Here is a 21,943-nt window from a genome sequence, read left to right as displayed (position 1 = left end):
TAAAAAAAAAGAAACAAAACCCTTTTTCTTTTTAGCAAAATCTGTCTTGAGAGATTAGGTTTAAAGTGGTTAGATGACGTAAGTGCTTGTTGAAATGAATGCACTGCAAATTAATAATACAATTCTAGCTGGAATTGAGCTCCCATTTGTTCAGTTTTGTCAGTTTATGTGACGAATTTTGTCTCATCTGCCATCTGCTCATCTGAGAGGCCCATGATTAGGATTACAGAGACTGAATTAATCCTCCCCTCCAAAGAGACAGATTATTCCAGAGATTGTTATATATGTATTATTTATATGTTAACATACTTATATGGGCTTACAGTGTACCCTTCAGGGAGTGATTGAGTGATCTGGGAACACCAGACATAGTAATGGGATTACTGTAATATACACGCAAATGTAGAACTCACTTAATGAATATTATCATACACAATGCTCCTGACGAAGAGTTTACTCGACCATCCTCTTTTGAAAAAGTAAAAAAAAGTAACACAAATGTAGCTTGATTCAAATTATTTTTTTAATCTCTTAAAAATTCACATAAAGCCAAAGGACCACAAGCTCTCAAACTTTATTATTTTATTCTTTTGACAAATATGTACATATGTATGTTCATTGATTAGACACATGTATTGACAAAATGCATGTATGCCACTGTTGAAGTCCAATTTCATCAGAAAATATAGTACTGTATTAATACTGTTTAATACAGTTTATGCTACTTGTTGAAGGGGGAGCTAGGAAGTGCCAAGTTGCCATTTTGGTCAACTTGTGGCCACAAGTCTCAGATATCACTGTAGATGAGGGCCCGGGGGCAGTTATCATGACTTTCTTTCTGAGAAAGCCATGGCTATGATCAAAATGTATCTTTCTGTAATGACCCTGTGTGAATGGACACAGTCCCGGCATATCTGCAACAGTGGGTTTTAGCAGGTCCTAAATCCCAGGGATATTTTCATTATTTAACAGATTGGACCCTCTGGAGAAGTGTCTGTTCCTGCTGAGCATTCAAGACACACAGATGCAAATCGGTGTGGGGAAAACCCTTCTTGGGAAACTACATTTATTTTTAGGCACAGCATTACACTACAGAACTGCTACACAAACATCGAGAAAGGACACCCCCAAAAGCCTGTCTCTACAGCTTCAGTCGGAAGGGATGTACGAGTCACAACCAACATAGTTATTTTACCAAGTCCTCTGCTAAAAGATTTAGAGATCTCCATAACCTTATCTATGTTTTCTTTCTTAAAAACAGATGATAACCAGCAACATCCACACAATGATGTCTCAGTATTTACCAGATCTTTTGTGAATTAAAATAAAATAAAATAAAACATGAATAGGTTTCCAATAACATAGCACAGCATATTTTTTTTTAAAGATTTTACAGATCATAAAATCAAGTAATTTTGTACAGATTTTATTAAGAAAAACAAAACAAAACAAAATACTAAAATAGTAAATAGTAAACAAAAAACTATCCTTTCTCTTCACTGTCAGTATTGTCAGTCACTTGCTATTTTGTGCTCTTCATTCCTGTGACATAGTTTTGTTCTCTTCAGAATCAGCTATATTTGTCACATCACAGATTTACAGGTTAATTTAATTCCTGTGACATCATATTGTGCTCTTCATTCTCGTAACATAATTTTGTGCTCTTCATGCCGGTGACATAATTTTGTGCTCTTCATTCCCGTGACATCATTTTCACAAACTCTGAATAGAAAAAAGGCAGTGTGTAAGTGATATTTCTTTTTACTAAAATAAGTGACAAATATTCGGCGTGTGTGTGCATGTGCATGTGCATGTGTGTGTGCATGTGTGTGTGTGTGTGTGTGTGTGTGTGTGTGTGTGTGTGTGTGTGTGTGTGTGTGTGTGTGTGTGTGTGTGTGTGTGTGTGTGTGTGTGTGTGTGCGCGCGAGCGCGCGCAGGCGTGTGCGTCTGTCTTCATAATCAAGAACCATCTGACCGGTTTGAGGGAGTGCAGTGCCCGGTGTGATGTTGGTTGGATTGGCGTTTCTCCAAAATACCTCCCCCCCCCCCCCCACGGAAGCACAGTGAATGAGTTAAGTACCAGGCCTTATGACTTAACTGAAGACCTGGAGGTGTGGCCAGTGCTGTTTGACCACTCAAAATAGTGAAACAGCATTGGCCACGCCTCCAGGTCTTAAGTTAAGTCATAAGACCTGGTACTTAAGACATGCAAAATAGGGCCCTCAGACCTTGAGCTACCCAGACTAAATCATTAAATAATGCAGTTAATACAAAAGAAAGGTTTGATGGGGTCATTTATTTTTGTTTTTAAATTGCAGATTAGGCCTATGTAACAAAATGTGTTTTGTATTAATCATAGTGGCCATTAGATCTAAAGTCCTGTGTAGGAAAATTACCTTGCATTGACAAGGCTGCACATGGCCTCTGGAAGTTTGACAAACCATTTTATTATTTATTGGTCTGTGCATCCTATCCAATCTGCGTGATTTTCCCAATGAAGGGGAAGAGGAACATCATTTGTTTGCTGGTTATGCAGCTATGGCTGTATCAGCCAAACCTTTCACATTATCTGGGACATATCGCTGACTAATCCCACATCAGCAACACCACAACCCTGCACTGAGTTTTTGCTCACAATATTTGTGCGCCCGGCGTGTGCCAAAAGCTATCAGTTCCAGCCGAACAGAGCAAGAGAGGGACCAGACCTGACAGTACGGCGCGGCGCGGCTACCACAACTGACACCAGTGACAGGACCTGAGAAAGAAGGCCAACCAAGTGCTGTGACAACCGCAGCCCTGCCGGTAAGTGTCTTCAATCGACAAACAGTACTTAGTCCAGTGTGTGTCACTGCAAGATGGTGCAGCAAAAATTTCAGCGTTTCACAGTTTTAACGCTCCTTCAGCAGCCATTTTGCTTCAATATTTCGGCGCTCTTTCTACGATAGTAGTAGTAGTCGCTTTTGCCCTGCCCTGGTGCCCAGTGCTGCAGCACCTGCATTAAGCCTGCACCGGTGGTAGTAGTATGCAGACAGACAACAGGCCTTAAGTGTCAATCATTCATGAACATGGTTGTCTTAGCTGTCCTACAGGTGGGGTCTTGAATGAACTGCGTGCCAAATGGTAGCGGCTGAAACAGTCCTGGCTGGGGTGGCTAGGGTCTTTGATAATCCTACAGGCTTATTGACACATGTGAAATGATGTTTAGCCAACATTGACCCGGTAAGTTTGGTAATGTTTTAATCTAATAATAAGGCAATTAATATGCACAGATGGTCAATGTTTATATGATATACGTTGCACTGCCGATCCGACTGATATGCCCATATATGGAGATCTCTGTATCTGTCAGTCCTTGTCCCTTTTATGCCCATACATATACGGCCAGCCGATCCTCCCTTAAGCCAATTTTAATATAGGATAGCTGAAGCTGTGAATAGACACAATGACGTGTACTGCATTGACACTAGTCAGACTGATCTAAACACATTTGAAATCTAATGATGAGCTGTGTGTGTGTGTGTGTGTGTGTGTGTGTGTGTGTGTGTGTGTGTGTGTGTGTGTGTGTGTGTGTGTGTGTGTGTGTGTGTGTGTGTGTGTGTGTGTGTGTGTGTGTGTGTGTGTGTGTGTGTGTGTGTCTCACCCTCAAAGTCCACAGTCCCATCTCCATTATTGTCAGCTTCTCTGACGACAGCATCAATCTCATTTTTGCAGGTCTGTTCGCCTAATAGCTTCGACATGGCATGTCTGAGCTCATCTGATGTTATACAACCATCGCCATCCATATCAAACTGCAGGACACAAAATGAGAATAACTTAATGATTACTATACTGTACCTTCAATAATTCAGTTTAGCAGCACGTCTCACTGTGTATTTTCTCATCATTTTCAGTCAACCTCCATAACCTTAAATGAATGGGATTTGACTGACTACACAATTGTGATTAAATACATTAAGGGAAAAAAACGGTAATGTCGCCACCAAATTTTGAGAACTGGATAAGGCAGAACCCAAACCAGCCTGTAGCTGATAGAACCAAAGATCAACTCTGCTTAGCTACAGTTCATCCCCAACTTTATATGACAGCAGTAAAGCAATCAAAAGACATGTATTAATTTCATTAATGTCAATTATGTCCAGCTGGTGGTGCTAGAGATTGTTGGAGACAATATTGTCTTTAATATGATTTTGGTCTCAACAGGCACACCAAGACACCATCACATCAAACTCAATGGACATCAAACCGTAAAGTCTGAATTCAATCCATTAAAATATAATAGAGCATGTGTAAAGTGAGTGTGAGACAGAAAGAAAGAGAAAGGGTGGGGGAATCAGTAGCTCACCTCTTTGAAAGCATCTTTAAGTTCCTTCAACCCAATCATCCCTGCAGTTTCAGCCAGTAGTTTGGGGCTCATCAACTCCACAAAATCCTCAAAATCTACCATCCCTCCCACTGCGGTAAGACAGGACAACACACTTATTAGATGCATGCAACTGCAGACCTCTAGGCACACACACTATATATATATATGTATATACTGTACAATCCGGGACATATTTGACTGTAATTTACGTTATTTTAACCTGTATGGTAGAATATGTTAATACAATATAACTAGCACATCTGTAGTGGCTGGAGGTGATCTATGACCCTCCTCTTGTTTGATGTGAATCTTTGGAGGCCTTTGTAGCTGTGACCATGTAGCTAGTAGGCCTAGCCCTGAACCAAGTGTTTCACAAACAATGGGTGAGGCGGCATGACCCATTTTTGGGTCACAGACGCATCTTTATGGGTCTGTGTAAATACATACATATTTTCAATTTGTTTCTATCATTTTTCAAAAATGTCATAAATAAATAAAACAAATTTTCAAAAAAGTAATGATTGGGATGTTATCTGCTGTTGATCTACCTAATATGCTTATGCTTCCCCAAGAGCCTTGAGATCCTCTATCTACGGTGAGTCTAGTAGATACACGAAACAACTGGAAAACTTGAGATTGTAGGTTTTTCCAGTCTATGCACCTAAATTATGGAACAAACTTACTATAGAAACTGATATATATATATTTTTTTACATAAAAGAATAAACACGCTTATTTAATTAATCAAAAAAGTAATTGATATAGATTAATCGCTTAGAACATACAGTAATGGACAGTTGCAGCCAAAATCCCCTGTGCGATTCACACAGCATGCTGGAAAGTAACTAAATACATTTACTTTAATCTATTGGAAGTCACTCACAATTCATATTGACATTCTGGCTTAGTTCGATCAATTCCATCTCAGTTGGCATGTAACCCATGGTCCTCATCAGGTTCCCCAGATCTTTGCAAGAAATTAATCCATCCTTGTCTTTATCAAACTCCTCAAAAGCCTCACGTAGCTCTGCATACAAGGGAGAAAAAAAGCATGCAAACAAGCCAAAGAAAGCATGTTAATTTCCTGAAAAGTAACGGTTTTGGACACGGTTTCCACCCGACAACGATGATAATTACAGTATGTAGGCTACAGTATGGAAAATTGCATGTTAAAGGTTGTGCTGTCTCTAGATCTTTTAAATTAAAGTATATGCAAAGAGTCACCTTCTACTTCATCTTGTGACAGGGTCCTTGTCTGAAAAACAATTACATGAAAGGATTACTTTTTCATAATCTTTAGTTTAGCAGCTAATGACAAAATAAACTGAGATCAAGTCAATATCTGTGCAACGGCTTTTTAGCAAATTGCTTTTACAAAAATCAAGTAAACATAACCAAACAATTAATTCGGGCAGGGTTTGATTTGCTGGGGGTATGGGAGAACTCCTCTGGTCATACATTTTTATGGCTGGTGTTTCCATGCTTTTGGTCAGACTTAATTCATGCATTTCCTTTGGGAAACTCTCTGATATAATGGTTGATAATATCACAATTAAACAATTTAATTAAAAATGAATGTTAAGCCCTATTTTGGGCAATTTAAAACTAAAATGTGTCAATTTAGTAATAGCAAAAATAGCAGATTTACAAGCTCACAATGCGTAGAATCATGTCGCCTATTTTAACTTTTTGTCATACTGTATATATTGTTGGGCTTAAGTGCTTAAGAAAATATTATTTTACAAATCAAACCCTGAATTTAGGCAAGATCCAACATATAGAAAACTGCACACTTTTCATATTCGAGCTTTAGACTTGCAGATCTTGCATAGTATCCCACTAAGGCCATTTTCAATTGCTTTACCTGCTTTTTTTTATATCATTTGTTTAAATTGTTTAATAAAAAATGCATGATTTACAGTTAACATTACAATTAATAATAAAAAAGGGAATCTTAGCCTGGAGAAACATACAGTAAATAGAATCCATATAGCACAAGTTCACTTACTCTCCTCTTTCCTCCTCTTAGAAAGATGCATGCTGGTCCCAGACTCATGACCAAGGGTTTAGTAGAGCTGCAGAGGCACCTTCTTGTCCTTCCTGTGTATTTGTGTTCTTGTTCAAATTGCGTCTCTCAGTTACAGCATGTGCGTGTTGGCCGGTGTGTTGTTCCTTATGTCGTGTGAATCCGTGATCACTGTTGATCTGTATATGCCAGTGGTGGGGGGCTGGGATGAGGTATCAGCTGGATTATCTCTCTGTGCTTCTCCAGTCTATAAAAGACGGATGGATGGGCTTAATACTGTGAATATACAGTACTTTGTTGAAACATTCATAAACAATTATGCTGAAATGTCATTTATTCTGCAGTGAAATCAAACATGTAAAGTAATACTAGTATGAGGGGCAAAATACTGTGTAAAAAAGTATTCACACTGTAAAATCCTCTGTGTTAGGGAGTACACGGTGCAGAAAGTTATTTTCCTTATTTTTCCATGGATGGTTAGATTTGGTTTGTCGTCTTCACATACGGCTACTTGCGTAAATGAGTGACATTAGATCCAGGAGAGCTCTCTAGCTGCTCTCACAGAATGAAACTGGAAAGGGTATTTGCACGGATGCGGCAGATTAGAGTCGAGAGAGTGGAAGAGAAACAAGCTCTGGCATCAGATGGGACAGGATCCTGAATCGCATGCCATTACATAATACAACATACTGTACATCATATGGAAATGTGTGTTCTAAGGGCATTAGATAGACTGTGTGTGTGTGTGTGTGTGTGTGTGTGTGTGTGTGTGTGTGTGTGTGTGTGTGTGTGTGTGTGTGTGTGTGTGTGTGTGTGTGTGTGTGTGTGTGTGTGTGTGTGTGTGTGTGTGTGTGTGAAATGGCTGGTCTACAAGGCTCACAACATGTCACAGTGCGGTTCAGCTTATAAATTGTGTAGCCTATTTTAGCTATTTTTATAGTTTTTGACAGATTTGCCCAAAATAGGGATGACAGGGTTAATGTGGTTAACATACAGTTTTATTTAAATTGTGATATCATCAAAGATAAATATCAAACACATCAGACTTATTTAATTAAGTCAGACCAGAAGCAGGGATAAAACATATCGCCACCAGCGATAGAACAGCCAGGGGATTTCAAAAGCAGAGGCATGTTGTCCATACATTATCAATCAGAACCAGGGTCATCCCTATGTTCCCCGGGTAATGTTCCCCCTAAGGTTAGGGCTAGGGTTAGGGTTAGGGTTAGGTTACTAGCCTTGCAAATCTTTTTACATAACAGCGTTAAGAGTGTTTGACTGCTTACAAACACCATTTCTATATCTCTGCTGTCCGGCAGAAACCAGCTAACTCCAAAATGTTCATTTTTCAGGAAATGAAAAAAGTGGAGTTGGGAGGTTTTGTTCAATATTGATAAGAACAGCTGAATGGACCTCCGAGCTCACAATGAGGTTGGAGGTCAAAAGGGGGTGGAGCCTGGAGTCAGCAAAACCAGCTAACTCCACCCTTAGCTGGTTTAGCAGAAAGTTTGAGGATCCTATGGAGTTAGCTGGTTTTGTCAGAAGCGCTTTTTAATGCTTTTCATTGGTTAAATATTTTTTTACTAACACACAGACGTAAAGGGTGTTCAAATGGCCCTGATTTATGGAAAAAAATGCAAAAGCTTCAAAATGGAGTTAGCTGGTTTCTGCCGGACAGCAACGATACGTATTTTAAAATAACCAATCACAGGGTAATTTACCATTTATGCACCAATTGATTGTAGATGCTAGGGATGGGGTAAAAGAATCGATTCAGTTATGAATCACTTTTTTCCCACATATTGACATGACTTGATATTTTGTGTGCACCCTGAGCCTTTTTATTACCTTACAGCACACACTGTTAGGACTGCTCTTTTTCTCCCCCAAAATTCTTTATTTCAGGTAAGGCAAAAAAAAAAAAGAGAAGCTTTTCAATAAATGGTAAACCTGTATACTGTATACTTTTTGGGGGGGAAATGTGGCTTAAGTGGCATAAAGCGTGCCATGAGTCTGCGAAGATATGATTCTGATACTACAGTTTTTAGATTGAAGATTGATAATGCATATGCAGGCCAACAGCTGCTGCCTATAGCTGGCTTAATAGTGACCTGAATGGATGAGGTTGAAATACTGGCTCCCACTATACTACGTCACGAGAACTTCTTTCTGAGAGATAAATGTAGCCTTTTGTTTTATCTGAGACAATTTTTGAAAAAGATTATAGTGTTATAAAATGTGTGGGATGTTTTGTTTTTCACTACATTGTTCTTCAATGTCCCATGGTTACAAAAAACTTGTTTGCTAAAAATGTTGCGGTCTCTCAGCGCTCAAGCTTGCTTTTCTCTCTCTCTGTTCACCCTCAGATATTTTTTGCTGCATGTCACTTCCTTCCATCTGTTCCTGTGAAACTAGTTGTGAAACGTCTAAATGTCCATGGACATGTGTTCTTTGAACCTAATACATCAGCCCCTCCCTCAGGAAGTCCTGATGCAAATCACATGTAGTCAGAGTGTATACTTCTGAGGAGATTATTTGATGTGCTCTTGTTTTGTGAGGAGCAATTGAGGTCACATCTATATGGAGGTCAAAATCGCTCTTCTGTTGATGGCTCTTTGTCTGCCCTGTGAGATTTCATGTCTTTACTCATTTTGTATTCCATTCCACGTATTCCATATAGTAGTTATCGCTTCTATCATCTCTCTCTCACATTCACCTCTTTCTTTCTCTGCTTGTCTTCTCTTACTTTTTAGTCAGGTTTGAATGGCCAGGCCATGGAGTCCATTCCTTCCAGTTCAGTGCAGAAAAGACCTGGAGAAACTCTCAGTCTTTCTTGTAGGGAACTGGTTTTACATTCAGCAGCAATGGAATGCACTGGATAAAACAACATGAAGGAAAAGCACTGCAGAAGACTCTGCTGTGTATTACTGTGCAAGATACTCACAGTGCTGTGTAAGAGTGGAGAAGCTGCATACAAAACATTTGGAGATTATTTTAGTCAACAGGGGGCAGTAAACGGTCAGACATCAGTCAACACTAAATTGAGTAAAACTCACACTCATCAAACATAAATGTTCAGCTACTTTTAGAGTCATCATCAATGTTAAATACAAATAAAAAGTATTTTGAACAGAATTACATCCTCCAACAGTCGTACACAATCATAAAGCAAACATAGTAGTGTGAATAAAATAAAAAGCTGTTTAAAACCCGCACTACCAATATTTACAAGCAACTTTACAGAAAAACTAGCTTTTAATAAGCAGACATGGCAACACTCAATTCAATCTTTATTTCAGACTCAGGGTCCATACAGCAAAACAGGATGACAATCACACAGTAAAAGCAACAAAATAATAAAAAAAGACTTTTCAAGACGACATATGAATTTGTACATTAAATTTCTTAACAGGGCTTGACAGGTAGGTACCCCCAGGTTTACAAACAGCTGGCTGGCACTGTGCCATCTTGGTACCCTCACCAGCAACCGTAGAGCATCATTATATGCAACTTTTAGTTTTCGCATGCTGCTAGCTTTGTAGTTACTCCATAAGTGAGCCGTATACAATGGTGTACAGAAGGCTTTAAAGAGTGATACCTTGACATGTACAGAGCATTTGTGAAATTTCCGCATTAGTATGTTTGCCTGGGCATACAATTTGCATCTTTGTCTATGGATGTCTTTGTCATCAGAGAGATCATCGGATATACAGTGTCCAAGGTACTTAATCTCACTGCACACAAGTAGTATGTTGCTACTGAGAATAAAATTAGGAAATACTGCCTTTTTATCATCTTTACTTCGCACAATCATGATGCTACTCTTCTTGGCATTATACTTAATGTTAAAATCAATGCCATACTGGGAGCAAACCCTGAGAAGCTGTTGTAAGCCTGCACTGTACGGGGAAAAGATAATTAAATCATCCGCATACATAAGGTGGTTGACTACAGAGTCACCTATGACTCTGTAGTCACTGACACACACATGCACAATTATGCAAATGCACAATCATGCAAATGACCACGCACACATGTAAACCCACCAGTAAAACAGTTGACAGACTTCCTGAAACTGAAGACAAAAACATTTCCTGTGTCTATGAAGGTTTAGAAGTTAAAGGCTAATGTTTGAAATAGAGCTTTATTAATGTTGTAATTATTATAAAACATTATAATTATAATTATGTTTTACAGTGAAAATCATTGTGGTTGAACAGCTAATTGAAAACCTACCATTCATACCAATGTCATTCCATTCCAGTAACTATAAATTGATCATATTAATACAATATAAAACCTGGATTTCCCTCATGATAGGATTTAAAGCACACTTGTTGAGAGGGGAGAAACACTGAGTCATGTATTATGAAGTGATAATAATAATCAAATCTGAAAACTTTGATGAGTGCTTCCACTTTAAATAGGTACAGCAGGTCCAACGCCACAACGATGATAAATCTTAACATTTTAACCACATGGAATTATATAGCCCTGTCTTTACAGATTTAGACCTTTAGAGGGCGTCTATGCAAAGTGTCTCTCTCCTCTAGTTCTTTATAACTAGACTCTCAGTTCTGGTCTTCTCATTTATATTAAACTGTCTGACATTAGAACCATGGAACTGAAGACTGGCTGCTGTTTACTACTGATGATGGTGTCTGTATTAAGTATTAGTGAGTTGGTGATTATTACAATGCATTAGTAATTTCTTATTTATACATACAAAAAAACATAAATAAACTCATTGATGTGTTGATTTGTCTACAGGTGTTGAGGGTCAGACTTTGACTGAATCTGAACCAGTGATCAAAAAGCCTGGAGAATCCCACAAGCTGACCTGCACAGCCTCTGGATTCACATTCAGTAGTTATCACATGGCTTGGATCAGACAGGCTCCTGGTAAAGGACTGGAATGGATTGCCTTCATTTATACTGATAGCAGTGGCACCTTCTTCTCCCAGTCAGTCCAGGGTCGGTTCATCATCTCCAGAGACAATAGCAGACAGCAGGTGTATCTCCAGATGAACAGTCTGAAGACTGAAGACTCTGCTGTTTATTACTGTGCTAGAGAGTCACAGTGACACAGGAGGCTGCAGAGCTGTACAAAAACTAAAGATGTTGAAGAACTGCTATTACACAAATTCATGAGAATTATACTCCCTGTGAAGAAATAATGTTCTAAAAGGACCATGTACGTGTGCAGTCTTGTAAGCTTTGCTTCTTTTTTTGACAAGCCATGAATTAATCACAAAATACAAAATAGATTATTTAGTGCCCATGGCAGAGATAAGGTGGGTCATGAACATGAAAGCTGAGGACACTGCAGGGTTTTATTGTTTCTAAGACTTACAGTGAGAAATAAGTTACAAATCATACTTTTACTTCACATCACAATTTCGGAGACTGAGTTGTATAGTGACACTGGCAGTAAGAGAAAATGAATGTATCAACATCCATCAACAACTTTCCGCACACAATAATCCATCATTAAAAACATTTCATAAATAAATACATTTTCAAGATGAACCATTACAGTAATATAGTCTTGATAATGCTAACACCTGTTACTGTAAAGACAAACAATTAATAATGTTAATAGCTTTGGGTCATTATGTAAAACACATATTTGGTTTCCTCATCCTAACAGCCCTCATATAGATGCCATTTATTTGTAGTTGAGAGAGTCAGTCCGTCCCTATGAGAAGAGCAGCTTCCATCTGTTCATCTTATAAAACCATGTTCTCTGTAGCTCTGCTGCTGCTGGCAGCTGGATCCTGTGAGTCTCTCTGAATGTGTTTGTAATATATGACAGTTCTTATTCTAGATTGTGAATTGTTAATTTATTACTAAATGTTTCTATTTTCAACAGGTGTGAACAGTGAGACACTGACTCAGCCAGCCTCCCTGACTGTCCAGCCAGGTCAACCACTGACCATCACTTGTAGAGTCTCATATTCTCTTGATAGCTATTATACAGCATGGATCAGACAACCTGCAGGGAAAGGACTGGAGTGGACTGGGAGTAAATATACAGGGGCTACATACTACAAGGATTCCCTCAAAAACAAGTTTAGTATCTCGTTAGACTCTTCCAGCAACACTGAATGGACAGAATGTGCCTGAAGACACAGCTGTGTATTATTGTGCCCGACAACCACAATGATACACACAATCAGTAGACGTGAACAAAACCCCCTCTATCACTCAGCTGTTAATACCTGAACCCACCAGAGGAGATGCTCACATCACATGAATGATGTTGCCAAATATGAATGAAAAATATTGAATATAAATACTGACAAAATGCATCATCTAAACATAGCTTTCCATGAATGATGAAAACAATTAAAAAAAAATCACAGTTTTTAAGGCAGTCACCACAACTTCACAAGCGCATAGCTGGGGTTTTCCACATAATTGGTCAGTTCACATTCTATGGCTCTAATGTTGCTGTTGGCAGTTGGAGGCTGTTATAGAAAACAAAGGCAACCTAAATTATTAAATACGTTTTAGTTCTGTAACCTGTGTTTAAAACAGAAATAAAGAGCTGTTATCGCAATAATTTCTTCTGCACTGTAATGTTTTCTTTTTTTTCTTTTAACTTATTTTAGTTTTTTAATGTTATTGTAGGCTATTCAATCATCCTTTTATGCGTTTCTTCTGCACTCTCTTAAGGATTTGTTTTCTTAATGCTTGATGTTTTATGTAAAGCACTTTGAACAGTTGTCTGTTGTAATGTGCTATAGAAATAAGCTTGTCTTGTCTTGCCTTGCCTTGTTAGTATAGTTAAAATTGGTTAATAGAACACATTTTACCTGTGGAAATACAACTATTTTTAAATGACAATCAAATCTGATCATTGTGATATGTTACATATAACCTGTTGGGTGGCCTATATTTCACCTTCGGAAAAAATCCCAGTTTTTGAAATGTGTAATAATTCAAAACATTATTAAACAACCCTTATTTACTACAACTCAGTCAGATAACTCACAAATAGATTAAGACCATCAATAGCTTGAGAATATTTTATGTATAAAATGTAAATACAAGTGTGAATATTATATTTGATCTTGGCATTCAGGCTCTGACATTACTCCCTGCTCAGCACATTAGAAGACAACCATTTAAGAGCAGAGAGATAAACATCTATAACAACCCCCCCCCCCCCCCTGGGGGAAACAGAACCCATAAGGCCTTACTGGTGGTGCTGGGGTTTTGGTGGGAGCAAACAAAGCACATAAAACATTCAGTGGCAACACTGACAGCAAGAGGAGGTACAATGAATCAGGTGAAGAAGACCACCATTTTGGTCAACTGTTTGAGTCTGTCACATACAACATTGCCCACATAGTGCTGTATAGTACATGCGTGTAAAACTCTCAAGTGTATCTGCTTGAACTAGCTCGCAAGCCACCCATCATTTCCTGCATGTGCTTATTAGAGGATAAAGAATGATCATATCTCTCATTTCATATAAGTAATCCAGAATAGACTCATTTTGTATCCTGTATTGTTATAATGGTCCCAAGTTGCATAAGATTTCTTCCAAAAATAATTTATAATGTCAAATGCCTTCTCACAGTCCCTATTAAAACCTCTAGAGGGTGGTATATGCAAAGTCTCTCTCTCTACCCATCTCTTTATAACCAGACTCTCAGCTGTGGTTGTCTATTCATTTACGATTGACTGACATTAGAAACATGGAGCTGAGTTGCTGGAGTTTATTAATGTTACTCCTCTTGGTAGTAAATATACACTGTAAGTGCTTAATCTTGTCATTGCGGAATTGCTCTTTAACGTGTAGTGTACATTCTGAAATAGTGTTGACAAGATTTTCTTGTGTTCTGTCTATACAGGTGTTAAGGGTCAATCACTGACTGAATCTGAACCAGTGGATAAAAAGCCTGGAGAATCCCACAAGCTGACATGTACATATTCAGGGTTTAGTAGTAACATTGATGCTGCTTGGATCAGACAGGCTCCTGGTAAAGGACTGGAGTGGATTGCCTACATCAGTAGTGGTGGTACCACCTACTACTCCCAGTCATTCCAGGGTCGGTTTATCATCTCCAGAGACAATAGCAGAAAGCAGGCGTATCTCCAGATGAACAGTTTGAAGACTGAAGACTCTGCTGTTTATTACTGTGCTAGAGACTCACAGTGACACAGGAGACTGCAGAGCTGTACAAGAACTAAAGATGTTGAGGAACCTCCTCTTTTCACTTTAATAAAATAAGTATAATAAACAATGATGCTATTAGACAAATTCATGAGAATATTTCTCCCTGTGAAGGAATTATAAAAATACCTCTTGTACCAGTGTGCAGTCTTTTTATGAAGCTTTCCTTTTTTTTAAAAACTAGCCATGAATTAATCACAAAATACAGAATCGATGATTTAAGAACTCATGGCAGATAAGGTGGATCTCTATGTGAACAACATAAAGGCTGAGGACACTGCAGTGTTTTATTGTTTCTGAGACTTACAATGAGAAATAAGTTACAAATCATACATCATTCTTTTACTTCACATCACAATTTAGGAGACTGAGTTGTTTCTATAGTGGCACTGGCAGTAAGAGAACATACCTATACTGTTTTGATGTACAATACTGTTTTTAAAGAATGTTTCATTCAACATCCAACAACATCTGTCCCCACACAATAATCCATCATTATAAACATTTCATAAATAAATTATACGTTGAAGATGAACCATGACAATCTAGTCTTGATAATGGTAACATGTTACTGTAAAGAAAATGAATATGATAATAGCTTTATGTCATTATGTAAAACAGATATTTGGTTTCCTTATCCTAACAGCCCTCATATAGATGCCATTTATTTGTAGTTGAGAGAGTCAGTCCGTCCCTCTGAGAAGAGCAGCTTCCATCAGTTCATCTTATAAAACCATGTTCTCTGTAGCTCTGCTGCTGCTGGCAGTTGGATCCTGTGAGTCTCTCTGAATTTGATTATAATAGACAGTTCTTATTCTACATTGTGAATTGTTAATTTATTACTAAATGTTTCTCTTTTCCACAGGTGTGAACAGTGAGACACTGACTCAGCCAGCCTCCCTGACTGTCCAGCCAGGTCAACCACTGACCATCACCTGTAGAGTCTCATATTCTCTTAGTAGCTATAATACAGCATGGATCAGACAACCTGCAGGGAAAGGACTGGAGTGGATTGGGATGAAACATACAGGGGCTTCATACTACAAGGATTCCCTCAAAAATAAGTTCAGTATCTCGTTAGATACTTCCAGCAACACAGTGACTCTGAATGGACAGAATGTGCAGCCTGAAGACACAGCTGTGTATTATTGTGCCAGACACCCACAGTAATACGAACCATCTGTAGACCTGAACAAAAACCCCTCTATCAGTCAGCAGTTAATACCTGAACCCAACAGAGGAGGCGCTCACATCATAATTGAATTGAACCAAATATAAATTAAACATATGGAATACAAATACTGACAAAATTCATCAGATTCTCTAAACTAAAATATCTGATTAATCATTATCAATGTTTATAAGTCAGTCAAGCTCAGATACCTTTTCCCACATATGTAAATCAGTGGTTCTAAACCCTTTCAGGCCGCGACCCCCCATAATAATCATATTTGAACTGGGGACCCACCAACCTTGACAAGCATTTAGTATTGTAGGAGTTGAGGCATTACATTTTGTTTGACTCAGTTCCACAGATAAATATTGTGAAAATAGCAGATCTACAAGCTCACAACACCTCGGGTTGCAAGGCGTTGTGAGCTTGTAGATCAGCTATTTTCACAACATTTGCCTCTTTCTAATATTATTTGACAATTTGTTCAATGTTTGACCAGTTTAATTGTATAGTTTGTTGATTACTTTTGATGCAGGTATTAAAAAGGTCTTAAAAGTGCTTAAATTGTCACTTCACAGCCATCTGCCCCCCCCCCCCCCCCCAAAATGTGGGGACCCCCCTGCGGGCCCTACATACATTCTTACATTTAGGTTTCTTACATTATCTTTAATGATGTAACCTGTGTTTAAATAAAAACTAAAGATCTATCTGTTTGCCGCTGCATTTTAAATAATTTCTTCTGCACTGTAATTTGCACTGTGGAAAAGAGAAACCTTTTATAATAAATTAACTGTTTACACTGTAGAATAACAACTGTCTTGGTTCATAAACAAATCCAGAGAGACTCACAGGATACAGCTGCCAGGACCTGGAGGGGGGGTGGGGTTACTTTACCTTTAATCCTCTTCGTGCTGGATAGCTGTCTGTCTACTGCCCAGTGCTGCACTTGGCCCCAGGTCCATCCAAGTTCTTTCATCTCTTTCTCCACAGATCTTCTCCAGGTCTCTTTGGGTCGGCCTCTTTTTCTCTTCCCTGGTGGTGTCCATCTCATGGCTACCCTTGGGATGGCACTTAGGTCCATTCTGCACACGTGACCTATCCACATCCATCTTTTGAGCTTGATGACACTTGACAGTGGGGTCAAGCCTCACTGGTGGGGTTACTGCATCTATCGAATTGCAGTATTTGATAGATGCGATTTATATGGCATTTGCTTGCAATTGGTTAACATATCGTTGCTGTCCGGCAGGATCCAGCTAACTCAATTTTTACACTTTTGCATTTTTTTTTCATAAATCAGTGCTATTGAACACCCTTTACGTCTGTGTGTTGATAAAAAAAATATTGAACCAATGAAAAGTATAAAAAAGTGCTTCTGACAAAACCAGCTAACTCCATTGGATCCTCAAACTTTCTGCTAAACAAGCTAACTCCAGCAAAGGGGGGTGGAGCTAGCTGGTTTTGCTGACTCCAGGCTCCACCCCCTTTTGACCTCCAACCTCATTGTGAGCTTGGAGGTCCATTCAGCTGTTTTTGTCCATTTTTGTTTTGTTTTTTTCATGTTTTTTTCATTTCCTGAAAAATTAACATTTTGGAGTTGGTTCCTGCCGGACAGCAGAGATATACAATTATTATTATTTTTTTAAAACTTTGTTTATTGGTTTTTCTACCAAAGCATTCAAATCAAAGGCACATAAACAGATACATAAAAGCTTCCTTCAGTGTAACCCATAAAATACAAAGGATGAGTAGACACATTGAATTATCACCCCAAAACAAGATGTACAGGTACAAAATGAAAAAAAGAAAATACATATATATATATAAAAATGTATATAAACAGATAAACACAGACCAAACAGGACAAAAACAAAACAAAATACAAAAACATCAGTCAAACAATACATATTTATGCCACATTTTAAAATCCGCCATACAGTACAACACCCCTGCCACAGCGAACCCATCATATTAGTGATCCACCAGACCTCACGTATCCGTGTCCCCAATTAGAGACGGATTCAAATTCCGGACAAATTGAAAGAATGGACCCCATACCTTCCCAAACTTACTGGACGAGCCAATACAAGATGTCTAGCTTTGTGTCATTATGTAAAACATTTGGTTTCCTCATCCTAACAGCCCTCATATAAATGTCATCTATTTGTGGTTGAGAGATGCAGAGTCTCAGTCTGTCCCTCTGAGAAGAGCAGCTCCAATCAGTTCAACTTCAAATCAAACCATGTTCTCTGTAGCTCTGCTGCTGCTGCTGGCAGTTAAATCCTGTGAGTCTCTCTGGATTTGCTTATGAACTAAGACAGTTGTTATTCTACATTGTAAACAGTTACATTTATTACTAAAGGTTTCTCTTTTCGACAGGTGTAAACAGTGAGACACTGACTCAGCCAGCCTCCCTGACTGTCCAGCCTGGTCGACCACTGACCATCACCTGTAGAGTCTCATATTCTCTTGGCTATTGGACAGCATGGATCAGACAACCTGCAGGGAAAGGACTGGAGTGGATTGGGATTAAAGATACATCGAATACATACTACAAGGATTCCCTCAAAAACAAGTTTAGTATCTCGTTCTCTTCCAGCAACGCAGTGACTCTGAGTGGACAAAATATGCAGCTTGAAGACACAGCTGTGTATTATTGTGCCAGAGACCCACAGTAATATGAACCTTCAGTAGACCTGAACAAAAAACCCTCCATCTCTGTGCAGTTAATACCTGAACCCAACAGAGGAGGCACTCACATCACATGAATGCATTGAAAAGCTCTGACCAAATATAAATGAAAAATATTTAATACAAATACTGAAAAAAATAATCAGATGTTCTAAACAAAGCTTTCAATGAATGACGAAAGAAAATATCTTATTACTCATTATCAATGTCTATGAGTCAGTCAAGCTCAGTTTCTCCACATATTTGGTATTGTAAAAATCACCTGATTAATCAGTTCAAATTGGCTGGCTCTAATGTTGCTGTTGGCAGATGGAGGCTGTTATTTCATATATTAATATATATTATTTTCATATAATTCATATATATCTGTTTGCCACTGCCTTTTAAATAATTTCTTCTGCACTGTAATTTGCACTGTAATCTTATAAATACATGTTTTTCTTCCTTTTCCTTTTTGAATTAAATTGTATTCAAACATCATTTTTTGTGTTTCTTTGGCACTCTCTTAATGATTTGTGTTTTAGTGCCTTATAGATTAATATTTTATGTAAAGCACTTTGAATTGACTTGTTGTAATGTGCTATACAAATAAGCTTGAGAACATGCTTAAACTCACCTCACTATCTTTTCCCAAAATCTCCCACCCATTTATTTATTTAAATAGATTTTTCCCACTATTTATAATATTGATGCCGTTCAGTAAATTATCTAGATATTTCCTTACTACAGCTTAAGGATTTAAAGTTTTATTACGAGCAGTAATATACTAGAAATCCGGGCCGTGTAGAGTTCGACGCCTATGCCACTGCCGATGTGACAGATAGACCTAAGAAGAAATGGCACCCTTTTCACATTGGCCTATTATAGCGCCACCAGGAGGCCACAATAACCTACCTGACCTGGCGGAGACCTGTGCTCCGAGGAGCACTTTTTCTAGTTAATGTTGAACTTATAATTATTGTAAAAAATTCTAATTCTAATTATGTTTTGCAGTGAAAATTATTGTGGTTGAACAGTTAATTGAGAACCTACCACTCATACCAATGTCCTTCCATTCCAGTAACTATAAATTGATCATATTAATACAATATTAAACCTGGATTTCCCTCATGATAGAATTTAAAGCACACTTGTTGAGAGGGGAGAAACACTGAGTCATGTATAAAGTGATAGTACTAATAAAATCTGAACCCTTTGATGAGTGCTTCCACTTTAAATAGGCACAGCAGGTCCAGCCACAAAGATGATACATCTTAACATTTTAACCACATGGAATGATATAGCCCTGTCTTTACAGATTTAGACCTTTAGAGGGCGTCTATGCAAAGTGTCTCTCTCCTCTAGTTCTTTATAACCAGACTCTCAGTTCTGGTCTTCTCATTTATATTAAACTGACTAACATTAGAACCATGGAACTGAAGACTGACTGCTGTTTACTACTGATGATGGTGTCTGTATTAAGTATTAGTGAGTTGGTGATTATTACAATGCATTAGTAATTTCTTATTTATACATAAAAAAAATACATCAATAAACTCATTGATGTGTTGATTTGTCTACAGGTGTTGAGGGTCAGACTTTGACTGAATCTGAACCAGTGATCAAAAAGCCTGGAGAATCCCACAAGCTGACCTGTACAGCCTCTGGATTCACATTAAGTGGTCATCAAATGAATTGGATCAGACAGGCTCCAGGTAAAGGACTGGAGTGGATTGCCTTCATTGATGTCACTACCATCCACTACACCCAGTCAGTCCAGGGCCGGTTCATCATCTCCAGAGACAATAACAGACAGCAGGTGTATCTCCAGATGAACAATCTGAAGACTGAAGACTCTGCTGTTTATTACTGTGCTAGACAGTCACAGTGACACAGAAGACTGCAGAGCTGTACAGAAACTAAAGATGTTGAAGAACTTCCTCTTTTCACTTTAATGAAAGCTCTATAAGCAATGATGCTATTAGACATATTCATGAGAGTTATACTCCCTCTGAGGAAATTATTTTTATAAAAGTTATTTTTCTAAAAATTAATTATTCTAAAAGGACCTTTTTTTTGTAACAAGCCATGAATTAATCACAAGTTGTTTATAACACTGGTAGTAAGAGAATGCTGAGAATACAATACTGTTTTTACACAATAATCTATCATTAAAAACATTTCATAAATAAATTATATGTTCAAGATGAACCATGACAGTAATCTAGTCTTGATCATGGTAACACCTGTTACTGTAAAGACAAATAATGAATAATGCTAATAGCTTTGTGTCATTATGTAAAACAGATATTTGGTTTCCTCATCCTAACAGCCCTCATATAAATGCCATTTATTTGTTGTTGAGAGAGTCAGTCCGTCCCTCTGAGAAGAGCAGCTTCCATCAGTTCATCTTCTTATAAAACCATGTTCTCTGTTGCTCTGCTGCTGCTGGCAGCTGGATCCTGTGAGTCTCTCGGAACGTGTTTGTAATATAAGACATTTCTTATTCTACATTGTGAATTGTTAATTTATTACTAAACGTTTCTATTTTCCACAGGTGTGAACAGTGAGACACTGACTCAGCCAGCCTCCCTGACTGTCCAGCCAGGTCAACCACTGACCATCACCTGTAGAGTCTCATATTCTCTTGGCTATAATACAGCATGGATCAAACAACCTTCAGGGAAAGGACTGGAGTGGATTGGGAGTAAAAATACAGGGGCTTCATACTACAAAGATTCCCTCAAAAATAAGTTTAGTATCTCGTTATCTTCCAGTAACACAGTGACTCTGAATGGACAGAATGTGCAGCCTGAAGACACAGCTGTGTATTACTGTGCCAGAGACCCACAGTAACATTAACCATCTGTAGACCTCAACAAAAACCCCTGCATCCCTTTGCAGTTAATATCTGAACTGAACAGGAGGCACTCACATCACATGGATGCATTGAAGAGCTGTCACCAAAATAAATTAAAAATATTGAATACAAAATACTGACTAAATGTATCAGATTTTCTAAACAAAGCTTTCAATGGTTGTTTAAAAAGCTTATTAATGATTGTCAATGTCTATAAGTCAGTTAAGCTCAGATGCGTTTTCCCACATATTTGGTACTGTAAAAATCACCTAATCAATCAGTTCAAATTCTCTGGCTCTAATGTTGCTTTTGGCAGATTGATTGATTGATTGATTGAATTGATTGAATTGTTTTTGGGCCAAAAAATGTAAGACATCACAATTACATGTATAATACTTTGTCTAAAAGGTCCGTCCAAAAAAGTCCTTGCGGTCTTGTTTCCATTGAGGTCCTTGGTATTCATTTCATAGACTTATATAGTAGCAACCAAACAGTTCAAATATCAACACAAAAATACAGAGAAAATAACACTATATGTACAAAAAAACTAAAAAGCATGAAAAACAAAAACTAAAAATATGTACAAAAAAGCTTTGGACCTAAGTTAATTTTTGGACTATAAGTTATACCTTTGATGCCTCCACTTTAAATTTGCATTCAACGTT

General features: G+C 38.1%; 1 protein-coding gene and 1 gene segment (V, D, J or C); one reads left to right on the top strand and one right to left on the bottom strand.

The window, feature by feature from the left end:
- Window positions 1-1,693: 1,693 nt before the first annotated feature.
- cabp5b (calcium binding protein 5b) lies at window positions 1,694-6,419 on the bottom strand (the record flags this gene model as incomplete). Its single annotated transcript, XM_080448275.1, has 6 exons — window positions 1,694-1,722; window positions 3,641-3,788; window positions 4,343-4,452; window positions 5,247-5,390; window positions 5,588-5,618; window positions 6,372-6,419. The coding sequence occupies 6 exons, from the start codon at window positions 6,417-6,419 to the stop codon at window positions 1,694-1,696; spliced, it is 510 nt and encodes a 169-aa protein (XP_080304401.1).
- A 4,588-nt stretch (window positions 6,420-11,007) lies between these two features.
- Window positions 11,008-11,473, top strand: LOC308099536 (Ig heavy chain V region 6.96-like). The segment is given in 2 exons: window positions 11,008-11,065; window positions 11,160-11,473.
- Window positions 11,474-21,943: the final 10,470 nt, after the last annotated feature.

This window comes from Gymnoscopelus braueri (genome assembly GCF_963280865.1).
Source record: "Gymnoscopelus braueri genome assembly, chromosome: 13".
NCBI classification, from domain to species: domain Eukaryota; kingdom Metazoa; phylum Chordata; class Actinopteri; order Myctophiformes; family Myctophidae; genus Gymnoscopelus; species Gymnoscopelus braueri.
This window is presented reverse-complemented; position numbering and strand designations above follow the sequence as displayed.